The sequence below is a fragment of the Ananas comosus genome, linkage group 19 (assembly GCF_001540865.1).
Source record: "Ananas comosus cultivar F153 linkage group 19, ASM154086v1, whole genome shotgun sequence".
Classification (NCBI taxonomy): domain Eukaryota; kingdom Viridiplantae; phylum Streptophyta; class Magnoliopsida; order Poales; family Bromeliaceae; genus Ananas; species Ananas comosus.
Genome location: NC_033639.1, coordinates 2670681 through 2683110, shown reverse-complemented (window position 1 = coordinate 2683110; position 12430 = coordinate 2670681). Strand labels below are relative to the sequence as shown.

The 12430-nt window shown below is 40.3% G+C and overlaps 2 protein-coding genes across 2 annotated transcripts in view; both read right to left on the bottom strand.

The window, feature by feature from the left end:
- LOC109724698 (UPF0481 protein At3g47200-like) overlaps positions 1–7064 on the bottom strand; it is a 13813-nt gene extending 6749 nt beyond the window's left edge. Inside the window, exon 1 of the mRNA XM_020253602.1 lies at positions 7020–7064. The gene's annotated coding sequence lies outside the window, so the exon portion shown is untranslated. The remainder of the gene's footprint in view (positions 1–7019) is intronic.
- LOC109725242 (circumsporozoite protein-like) lies at positions 10471–11175 on the bottom strand. Its single transcript, XM_020254351.1, has one exon. The coding sequence runs from the start codon at positions 11173–11175 to the stop codon at positions 10471–10473; it is 705 nt and encodes a 234-aa protein (XP_020109940.1).

The window sequence follows — 12430 nt, the reverse complement described above, 5'->3', positions numbered from 1 at the left end:
TTACTTTCCGTATATTGACCTCTCTTGGTCGGTTCACGTTGTTACTTGATGACCTACACGGTCGATTAGCCCCAGGGGCGGTGATTGTCGGCTGATTGCCGACGGTTGGCTATTGATCATATCCGCATTGATCGCCACAGCTCGAGTGCATTTCACGTACACCAGCGGGTTGATCCCCCGCAGGAGGGTGTTCTTTTCCGGAAAAGTGGTCGTACATCCGACCCGTGAGCCCAGCGGTGTTCTCTTTGTGCTAGGGTTACATGCCAGGTGTGAGCAGATAGTGGCTTTTGCCTGAGGTCCTTAGACCGACACGGCGGTTTAGATTGGGTACTTTTGGACTCCTCGTCCGGTTGACGCATATAGCTATAGTAGCGGTTGTTGCATATATACTCCTAGTTCTTTCTTTACAGTTGTCTTGCTACTATAATTTTGATATCCTTGTATGCTTGCCGTTGTACATTACAGTAGCGGTAGTTGTGTTTTCATATATATATATATCTCGTTCGTTCATTATCGTTGCTACTGTATTTTACTTACCCATACTGTTAGTTATCTCTTCCTGATCCGGTGAGTACTCCTCGCCTTCTTCGGCTTGCGGTACCCACTGGGAGGGGAGACATGTTTACATATTCTCACCTCCCCCACCATGTTTCAGGTATCGCGGGCGATGAGTAGTAGGACGAGACGTGAGATACGCGTGTAGCGGTCGATAGAGCTTCCGACCCAGGTTATCTCGATTTAGTTATTACCCTCATTATTTCTGTGGATACATATAGCTTAGACGGTTTACATGGTTCAGTTTTGTTTTATTATCTGATCATCTGGATTTTCAACTGGTTTTGGAATGAGCTAAAAGATTGGTGTTTTCTCGAAATAAAACAGTTTTCTACCCCTCGTGGTAGCTGGTTTTGAAAAGAATGGTTCCCGTGTGGGGAACAGTTTTCAAATTGACTTTTCTGTGGTTTTATGGATTTAGTATTTCAAAATCAGTTTCCAGGTAGGAAACATTTTAACTGATAGATGTGGAATGTTATTCATAACTCAAGTATTATATCTGTGTGTGTGAATGGAATGGATGAATGTTATCTGTCTTGTTGTTCATCTGGTTGTGGTTGTGTGTGTATCTATACTCTGTTGTACTTGTGCGACGCCGTGCAAATACAGGGGAGACTCTGTCCGTGTGAACAGTGGATTCCCTGTATTTGTGGCGGATCTGGCACTCTGGGGTCAGGTTTTCAAAAAAAATTTATAGCTAATTTTTCCGCTGTGCTTTTGAACCTAAAAGGGACCCCGGGGCGTGACATATTGATAGAAGGATTTTATATAATTTAGTCTTATTATTATTATTATTATTTTTGAATAATAATTTAAACTAATAATTATAATTCTTATTAGTTATTATTATTTATGAACAATAATTATTTGATTATGTTGACTTGTATAGTCAAATTAAGTATTAGTAATAATCTAGTAGTTAGGGGTGGCAATCCAGCTCACTGTTCGCGAGCCAGCTCGTGTAACACGGCTCGAAATGAGCTCGAGATTGAATTGCTCGTTCAGTAAACCAGCCGAACACGAGCTGAATTTTTCGGCTCGTTTAATAAACGAGCCGAACACGAGCTAGGGTCAGCTCGCTCGTGTTCGGCTCGATAACAGCTCAAATACATATATTTTATATTTATATAATTTATTTAATTTATATTTATATATAAATAAATAATTATATATATAATATATATTTTTATTATTTAATTTTTACCAAAATAAAAATATAAAGGTGAGCTCAATTATAAAAAGACTCATTTATTTATAAAGTTTCAACCCCGACTTCCCAGGGGGTCACCCATCCTAGGACTACTCCCGTCCTAGCACGCTTAACTCTCTTAACCTCTTGGGCCTTGCCACCACCCAAAATGCTTAAGCCGGGTTAAGAGTTTAGCCCTATTATATCTCATATATTGGACTATCAGGGGTCTCACACCGGCCAGCGCCTTCCCCGGACCTCCCCGACCTGCTGCTCCCATCACCGGCCGGAGTGCCCGCCGTCCAATCGCCGGCGGCCACCCCTAGCTCCCACAGCTCCGGTGAGTAGTTAATTTGGTTCCAGCACCACTGTTTTGCGTTCCGGTCACTTGTCCGGTGATCCGAGGACTCCCTGGCACCTCGGGAGGTGAGCACGGTGATCGTGGGCTCGTGCTGAACACGATGCTCACCTCCATTTAGATTAACGGTGCCCTGGTTAATGAGTAGTGTGCGATCTTCGCGCTGTGCGCACTGGTTCGCTGAGGTTCGCGTCGCTCGTGCGCGCGTGGTTGCTGCCGGCGGTGCTTCGAAAGGTGAGCACGGCCTCAGGCATGCCGAAACCTTGCAGCAAGTGCGATGGCAACCTCCGTAGATCCCTGGTTTGCTGGTACGACCCGTTAGAGCCATGAAATCACATAAAATGATGTGATTTCATGGGTCATTAGGGATCCGTTTGCGTTTCGCTTCGTCGTGGCTGCTGTTGGCAGCAGGTAAAGGCTTAGGATAACCTCTGGACTGATCGTCCAAGGCCCCAAGCCTTTGCGGAAATCTATCGGTCATTTCCGGAGCGTTTTTCGGCGAAATCCGCCGATAGAACGCGCGTTCGACTCGGAATTCATCCGACGGTGCCTCGTGGTTGACTGTAGCGTCGCTGAGCCTTGTTGGCTGGTCACCCGTGTCGTCTCGAGGGTTCAGAAACGACGGGTGAGCGACGGTGGAGTTCCGGTACGGTTTTCGGGACTTCCGGCTGATTCGGAAGTTGCGTTTGAGAAACCGATTCCAGTGGGGTTATGATTTTGGGATTTGTGTGAGATTGGTCGTGTTATTGTATTCGTGGGTTAGACTCTAACCCGGTGGACCCTTCGTAGGTCCGGTCGCTTCGTCTCCGCCTTAGCGAGACCATTTCAGCTTTATACAGGTGGGTACTTCGATCCGAAGTCGGTACAGCGGTGCACGCTCGGTGATGTCTTCCTTTACCCTATCTTTTACATCGTCTATTCATATTGTTTACTCGTTACATATTGAGCCTTGCACCATACTGTCTTTATTTACTCTGCCCGGTTGTCCTATGCGTAGTATTCTGTGTAGGGGTAGAGTAGTTGGCATTAGTATATACTATACTTGTGACCTGATTGGTCGGTTCTCCTGTTGCATCGGTGACCTATTTGGTCGTTTACTACTTTACGTACTTTGACCTATCTCGGTCGGTTCACTTTGTACTTGATGACCTATACGGTCGGTGTCGGCTGGTTGCCGACGGTTGGCTATTGAGCATATCAGCATCGATCGTCACCACTCGTTCGCATTTCACGAACACCAGCGGTCTGATCCACCGCAGGGGGTGTTCTTTTCCGGAAAAGTGGTTGGGTTTGCCCACCCGTGAGCTCAGAGGTTACGACTGGGTATATGCAGGTTGAGTGATTGTGACATTAGCCTGAGGTCTCCGGACCAACAAGGCAGGTTTAGATTGGGTATCTTTGGACTATCCACCAGTTGATGCATACACACAGTAGCAGTAGTTCATTACTTGTACATCAGTTCCTTACTTGTACTTTCTATTCTTATATCCTAGCAGCTACTGTAGTTGTTTACCTTTACTGTTGTTTAGCCTCCTTTGCTGGTGCGTACCCTCGCCCTCGTCGGCTTGCGGTACCCACTGGGAGGGGAGACATGTTTACATGTTCTCACCCCCCGCCCCCATTACAGGTGACGTCGCAGGTCCGAGTGGGACGGCAGGTGAGGAGCGAGTCTAGCGCGCGATAGAGCTCCGTCCCGTTTGGTTATCTCTTTTCCCTTGCTTGAATAATTAGTAAACTTTCATTACGGTTCAGTTTCATTCAGTACTTGAATATTCAGTTCTCTGCTGGGTTTTCGTAAATAAAAATAGATTTATGAGCTTTTCAAAAAAAATGGTTTTCTACCCCTCGTGGTAGCGCTCGTTTTAAAAGAAAAGAGTTTTCATATTCGATACAGTTTTCAAATATTTTTCTACCCCTCGTGGTAGCGTTTCAAAAGATAAAAGTTTCTGTGTGGGAAACATTTCAAATGATATTTCTGGATTTATGTTTAAAAATTGGAATACTGTTGCGTTGTGAATGGTGAATGTATGAACGTCTGCATGTGTAGTTGTGATTGTGTGTTCATATGGTTGTGGTTGTATTCTGGTTGTACTCTGTTTGTATAATTGTACTTGTGCGACGCCGTGCAAATACAGGGGAAACTCTGTCCGTGTAAACAGTGAATTCCCTGTATTTGTGGCGGATCTGACATACCCTGGGGTCAGGTGTTTCAAAAAAAAAAAAATTTTCAGTCGTTTCCGCTGTTTTTACAAACAAAAAGGGACCCCGGGGCGTGACAGATTAAAGTACTTCCCAGGGGGTGTTACAGAGCCGGCCCCGGCTCGCTCGTGTTCAGCTCGTTTAATTACACCCCTACTGGTAGTAGTAGTAGTAGTAGTAATAATAATAATAGTAATAATAATAAAAAATTATAATTTAGTAATAATAATATTTATTATTATTAAATATTAATTTTCAATTATTCTTATTATTATATAACTTAATTATTATTAAATATTAGTTGACTTGCAAATCAGCAAATGTACATCACAATTATTTTAATAGTTAATATTAAATCAATTTAAATTTGTGCATAATATTTATCTAAAAATTTATAATAAAAATTTAAATTTAAAAAAAATTAAATTCATCTATCATATTTTGCTAGAAATTATCTCTCGCATGCTATCTCAAATTTAAATAGTTACTGCCAACAATAACTATATAACTAATTTTTTTATATATACATTGAATATTTTCGTATGTTTTCCAAATTCCTACAAATACAAAATTTGTGTATGTGTCTTAAATTAAGAATATTAAAATTTTAATTAACCTTTAAAATTCAAATTTAATATTTAATTAATCCACTTTAACTAAAATTTTTAATTATTCATTTAAATTTGATATCCAAAATTAAATTTATGCCATAATTTTGAACTCATATTTTAATTTTAATTTAAAATTTTCTAAATTTGAATTTAAATCGTATAATTATATTTCAACTATTAATGTAAGATTAAATAAAAACTTAAAATTAAATAAAATATAAATATAAATATATATTTTGAAATTAAATTTAAATTAAATTGTTGGTTGCAATCAATAAAAAAAATTTAACATAACAACTAAATATCAATAGTGATATAATTTGAAAATATTAATCTATAAAGAAAAAATATGGAATGATATAGAATATTTAATTAAAAAAAAGTCATCTGTGATACCCTAATAATTTCACATTGGATAGTTATGGTTAGATGTGGAAGCATATAAGTTTGATTAGGCTAGACACAATAACTGGGCTTAAGCATATTGGGCCAGTGGTTTGGGTCCAACGAGTTATTATTGTTAACGAGTCAGATCGTTACATTTAATATCAGAGTCAGTTCACCGACCGAAAGTATGAGATGAGTCTTTACTGAGCCAAGATCGGAGAGGGGAGGGGGCAGAAGAGGGTGGCGTTGGGAGTTGGGGAGGACAGAGAGGTAAAAATAAAATTTTCTCTCTCAATTAACACGTAAATCCACATAAATACTATTAAATTATCATTTCTTTCATTATACAAATGAGACTAGATTAAAAAAATTTTTAAATGGAAGGCTATATTGAAAATATTTTTTTCCGATAAAAAAGGCATGGCTTTAGTTCAAAACATAATAACTATAAAACATTTTGAAATGGACTCTTAACTTTTTTTTTGCATTTTATGGACATTCCTTCAACATTTAACTATTTTAATTTGAATAATTTTTATTAACTAAATTAAAGATTTATTAAAATTGATGGTTTTTTTAGCCATTGGTCATTTAATATTTAATGAAATTGGAAGTTTCATCAGCTAAAATGCATTAAAAAATGTTAAATTTAGCAAAATCACTTTAATATTTAACAAAATTTCTTACTTGATTTATAAAAGAAAATTAATCAAACAAATAAAAATTTGAGGACGAATGAATTAAAAGAAAACTAGTTGAAGTCTTAAGAGGCTATTTTACAATGGGCTATTGTTTATTGGTCTTGTTGAGTTGTGCTAACTTTATCTAAAATATTTAGAGCGTTGTGAAAGTGGAATTGTTGTTCACTTATTTGACTTTTCTATAAGATCTTTTAAAAACTTGTGAAGCCCAATATAATGGCCTACCTACTGGAACTAAAAACTAATTGAACCTCAACCAATGATGCAAAATGATTTTACTTATCATATTAATTGATTGGTTTATTAATATAAGAGCTAGATTATCATACGGATGTGTGGGTAGGTCTAACATCGCTCGGTGATCTTATATTATATATGTGAGTGGATATGAGGAGAATTTTTCTTAGAGCCTAAATGGGGGGCGCTAATAGCATCCCAAGTTCCATATATAATAATAAGGAGAAGTGTGAGCTGTTATATGTCCCAAGCAAATGAGTACTAATAATAAACTTAAATATTTTGAGCATGTGCTTTAGATTCAAAACATAATAATATTAGTAAGTTGGGTAGTTACACTATCTATGTTTAGTGTTTCTTACATTACAAACCTGCCACTCTGTGATGCCCCAACTTTTCAGAGGGTCACTCGTACTAGAACTACTTCCGTCCTAATATACTTAATTCTCTTAATCTTTTGGATCTAGACACCACCCAAAATATTTAAGCCAGTTTAAGAGTTTTAAACCTATTATATCTTATATATAGGACTATTTGGAGTCTCGCACACTCCTCGAGTTGTAGCCTTTCAAAAAGTCTAAGTGAAACAATTTCCAACTCTTCGGAATTCGAATGTTAAATGTAAAAGTTTGGCATCCAAAATAAAACCCCACTAAAACGTTTTAGATTATCTGCAGTCTTATCTGAAATAGAAATACGTGAGTATAGACCATATTTAATGTATAATAATTTATAACGGGCTACAGAAAAACTGGAAAGGATAAGGGTCTTTTCGCACATACCTGGAAGAAACTAATTAATTATCACGCTGGATCTTCCAAGCCCAGTACTCCTCCTGGGGAACAATAATCATCTCCCCTCTCTCTATATATAATAATGCATTGTCCCTTTAAATTAAAAAGAAAGCAATGCAACTTATGCAAGGTGTGGCTTAGCACCGGAGCAATGAATAGAATGGTACACAAGAATAAAGGTTTCTACTAAAAGTCCTCAAGATTGTTGCTTTTGTTCTAATCACTCCTTGATCAACACCAAAGAGAAGAGGCTTCTTCTTCTTCTTCTTTACCACCAGTGGCAAGCAAAGCAGATTCACCTCTGCTTAATGATGATTTAAGCTCTTATATTTTGTTTGGTCCTGCTCTTGCTGCTACCATCAACAAAACTGGTTTCGACAGAGCATTTAGCAAGAGAATAATTTCGAGCTTCTGCAACGACAAACAAAAATTGAGATTTGGAGGCTCAAATGCACAAGATTCAGTTAACTTTAGTGGTTATGTGCTGAGAATATCGAATTAATGTAGTGTTTTTCCTTATAGAACTACTCATCTAGCACTTGAAGTAGGACTGCAACAAATTGGAGTAGTATCACTTCACATTTAAGAAAGGATAAGTTGGATGGTGGTTGCTAAACTATTGGACAGAATCTGTTTTGATCCCTAAAACTTTATTTTGTTATATTAAAAGGCTCACTTTGGTAATTGTTGCAATATTCTGACTTGGCTATTAAGATTTCTCTGTATGCTTTTCAGCTTTTGAATAGGACCGCAAATATTATATCATAACCGACTGATTGCTATGTGCGCAAGGCCGTAGCTATTATACTATTATGAGTATTGGAGCCCTCAGACTCATAAGTTGCTTTCGATGATGGAGCTTCCGAATCGACGATCCACTCTGTTAAATATGATCTAGAGTATTTGAAACTTATAGAAAATAAATTTCATAAATTTTCGAAATCATAATAAAGTCCATCAAGCGGGCATAAAATGAACGGTCAAAATCGAACGACATCCTAAAAAAGGATGATCGGATCCTTCAATTCAAGATTCGAGTTATTGATCTTTATCTAGGTAGTGAATAGAATTTTCTATCAAAAATTCAACAAATTTCGATTCTTTTACACCGTTAAACTAGCAAGTATCCCATACCGGTCATTAAAAATTGTCAAATTTGTGACATCTTGATCGTAAGGGAAATGATGTCGAAAAATTATAAAATTTGATTTCTATAAGTTTTTTTTTTTTTTTTTTTGAGAAAAAGGTAGCACGCTACCTGCTTCATTCATAGAGGAATTGAATTAGGCTACAGTGGTGAAGCAACCGAGGCCGAGAGAGAGAGAGAGAGAGAGAGAGAGAGAGAGAGAGAAATCTAATAGCAGGGACGAGCAGCTCGATTAGCAGGGAGGAGCAATTCCCAGTGCTTCATTAAACGAATCAACTTCTGAACAGCTAATAGGGGGTCCGATGTGACGTTTCGAAAGATCACCCCATTCCTTAACTCCCAAATGATCCACCAGCAAGCTGCAAGAACCGGTAGCATGGTGCACGTTGGTTGTGGCCCAAATTTGCTCGACCACCTGTCCCAGGCCGAGGTGACGTCGGTGGCAAATTAGTAGAGTGGACTTCCTCTACGGCCTTCAGTATAAGGAATTTCGTGAAAACGCAACGTGAGAACAAGTGGTCTACGGTTTCCTGTTCGGTCCCACACAGCACACAGTATGCATCCCCAGTCTATCCTCTCTTTATCAGGTTTTCTAATGTAGGGATCCTTCTCTTAGGCTGCGTTTGGATCGGGTATAAATAAGAACTGCTAGTTCTAGAGATAGGTACAAATTTAGGTATAAGCAGGAACTAGACCAATTTTGCGTTTGGATGAAAATTGGGTTGTTCCTAGAAATAAAGTAAATAGTGTTTGGATGGTTAGATTGGAACAAGAGGAATATCGATTATCTAATTAATAATAATAATAATAATTATTATTATTAATTATTAATAAATAATAATACTTATTAATTATTCTTATTAATTAATTATAAATAATAAATTAATAATAATATTGATTATCTAATTAATAATAATAATTAATATTAATATTTATTAATAAATAATAATAATTATTAATAATTAATTATAAATAATAAATTAATAATAATATTGATTATCTAATTATTAATAATAATTAATATTAATATTTATTAATAAATAATAATAATTATTAATAATTAATTATAAATAATATATTAATTATAACATAGATTATCTAATTATTATGAATAATAATTATTAATTAATTATTAATAAATAATAATAATAATTATTAATATTTAATAATTAATTATAAATAATAAATTAATAATATCGATTATATAATTAATAAGAATAATTATTTTATTATTAATTATTAATTAAATAATAATATTAATAATTAATTATAAGTAATAAATTAATTAATAATAATTATCTAATTATTAATAATTAATTATAAATAATAAATTAATAATAATATCGATTATCTATTTTTTAAGAATAATAATTATTAATAATTATTATTTAATTAATAATTATTAATAAATAATAATTATTAAATTAATAATTATTATTATCTAATTATAAATAATTATGGCCAATTTGCATAAAAAATCCACTTATTTTGAGCTTTTGCAAAATCGGGCCACCTTTTTCGTTTTTGCAGATTCGGTCCGCTTTTTCAGCAAACTGACCAAAATACCCTTATTACTTTTTCTCTTTCCTCTTTCTCTCTCCTCTTCGTTCTCTCGTTCTTTTTTTTTTCCGCCGGAAAAAAAAACGAAGGCCAGGCGGAGCAATTTTTTCTTCTCCTTTTCTTTTTCTTCTTCTTCTTCCTTCTGCTGGAGCACCTTTTTTTTTCCCTCTTCTTTTCTTCTTCTTCTTCTTCTTCTTCCCTCCTCGTGACCGGCTGTTCGAGTCCTGGCTCCACCAGGCCCAGTACCGCACCCGCCTCTGTAAGGACGAGACCGGCTGCGCTCGCCGCGTCTGCTTCTTCACCCACAAGCCCGACGAGCTCCACGTCGTCAACCCCTCCCTCGCCTCCGTCTCCGCCGGCCTCGCCCTCCCCTCCCCTCGCTCCTCCAACGACGCGGCCGCCGCCGCCGCCCTCATCCTCTTCCAGCAGCAGCAGCAGACCCTGCCGCCGCCGTCGTCGTCGTCATCCCCCTCCTCGTGCTGCGCCCAGCGGAGCTCCACCCGCGGCCCGCGGAGCGGGCCGCGTGCACCGTTAATGGTGTAATTACACCATTACACCATTAATGGTGTAATGGTGTAATTTCACCATTAATGGTGTAATGGTGCACCATTACACCATTAATGGTGAAATTACACCATTAATGGTGTAACCATTACACCATTAATGGTGTAATTACACCATTACACCGGTGTAATGGTGTAATTACACTATTAATGGTGTAATGGTGCACCATTACAATATTATGAAGAACCCGGCCAGCCGGGACAGCGAGCGCCCGCGCGAGGCCGCCGGGTCGACGTGCGTTTCCTCCGCGGCGACGGCGACGGAGAGGGAGGCGTTGGCGTGCACCGGCCGACCTCGAGCTCGGCCGACCCCGACCTCCCCCGCGCCTCCGCTCAACCCCGACGCCCGCAGGCCGCCGCGTGCACCGGCCCCGTGCGTGCCGCGGCGCCCCCCGAGCTCCGCGGCAGAGCTCGGCTCGGGGGCGCCATCGCCGCGGCAGAGCTTCGCCGTCGCTCCTGCCGCCGCCGATGCCGCGGCCTCGTCCGCCCCGCCGCGGCCTCGTTCGCCGCGGCTGCCCCCCCGCCGTCGCCGCCGCGCTCGAGATCCGCCGGGTTGCGGGATCGACACTGCGGGCGTCCTCGCCTTCTTCTCCTTCCCAAACACCAGCATCTCCTCCCCCGCCCCCACCCACGGCTGCGGCGGCCTCTCCGGCGCCGCCACCTCGTCCCCCGCCTCCGCCGCCGCGGGGGCGGCATCGCCGAGGGAGCGGATGCTGCGGACAATCCCGCGCATCGCGTGGCGGCTACGGCCGACGCGGACCGTAGTGGTGAGGGAGGAGGCGTCTCCTTCGCCCCGCTTCTGTTTCTGCTTCTGCTTCTGGGAGAAGTCGAGGACATGGTCGAAGGGGAGGATTCTGGGAGAAGTCGAGGACATGGTCAAAGGGGAGGAGGAGGGGGCCTGTCATCCAGGGAGCGATGGGCATCTTCATTGCGGCGGCGCCACCGCCGGCGAGCCATGGCTTCACTGCGGCGGCGCCGGAGCTCCACCCGCGGCTCCGCTCCGCGGGCCGCGTGCACCGTTAATGGTGTAATTACACCATTACACCATTAATGGTGTAATGGTGTAATTACACCATTAACGGTTAATGATGTAATGGTGTAATTACACCATTAACGGTGTAATGGTTACACCATTAATGGTGTAATTTCACCATTAATGGTGTAATGGTTACATCATTAATGGTGTAATTTCACCATTAATGGTGTAATGGTGCACCATTACACCGTTAATGGTGTAATTACACCATTACACCATTAATGGTGTAATGGTTAATGGTGTAATGGTGCACCATTACACCATTATGACGAAGAAGAAGCAGCCGCAGCACGCCCGCGTGCCCGCTCGCCGCCGCTGCGTGCACCGGCCCGCGTGCACCATTACACCATTACGAAGAAGAAGAAGCCGTCGGAGATCGCGACGGCGGCCGACGCCGCCCGAGCGGAGCGCCGGGCGGCGCGCGTGACCGCCGCCCTCGATCAGCGCGACGTCCCCGGCTGCGACACCCCGCTCCACCTCGCCGCCCGCCTCTCGCGCGCCCCCACCCTCGCCGCGGCGCTCGCGGTTGCTGGTGCCGACCCCTCCCTGGAGAACGCCGCCGGGTGGACATTGCTTGGCGAGGCCGGAAGTCGCCGTGGCGCGTCCCATGCTCTTACAGGAAGAAGAAGAAGAAGAAGAAGAAGAAGAAGAAGAAGAAGAGGGAAAGAAAAAGGTGCTCCAGTAGGAGGAAGAAGAAGAAGAAAAAGAAAATGAGAAGAAAAAATTGCTCCGCCTGGCTTCGCTTTTTTTTTTTCAGGCGGAAAAAAAAAGAACGAGAGAACGAAGAGGAGAGAGAAAGAGGAAAGAGAAAAAGTAATAAGGGTATTTTGGTCAGTTTGCTGAAAAAGCGGACCGAATCTGCAAAAACGAAAAAGGTGGCCCGATTTTGCAAAAGCCCAAAATAAGTGGATTTTTTATGCAAATTGGCCAATAATTAATTATAATTATTTATTTATTTATTTATTTATTATTTAAGTAATAGATAATGATTTAAATATATTAATTAGATTAATTAATAATTTACTATCATTAAAATTTAAATTTAGACTTTAATTAATCTTGTTCTCATCTCGGAATAAACTTGTTCTAGGAA

Coding starts and splice junctions, on each gene's coding strand:
- LOC109725242 (XM_020254351.1), bottom strand. CDS start 11,175: ATGTCCTCGACTTCTCCCAGAATCCTCCCCTTCGACCATGTCCTCGAC.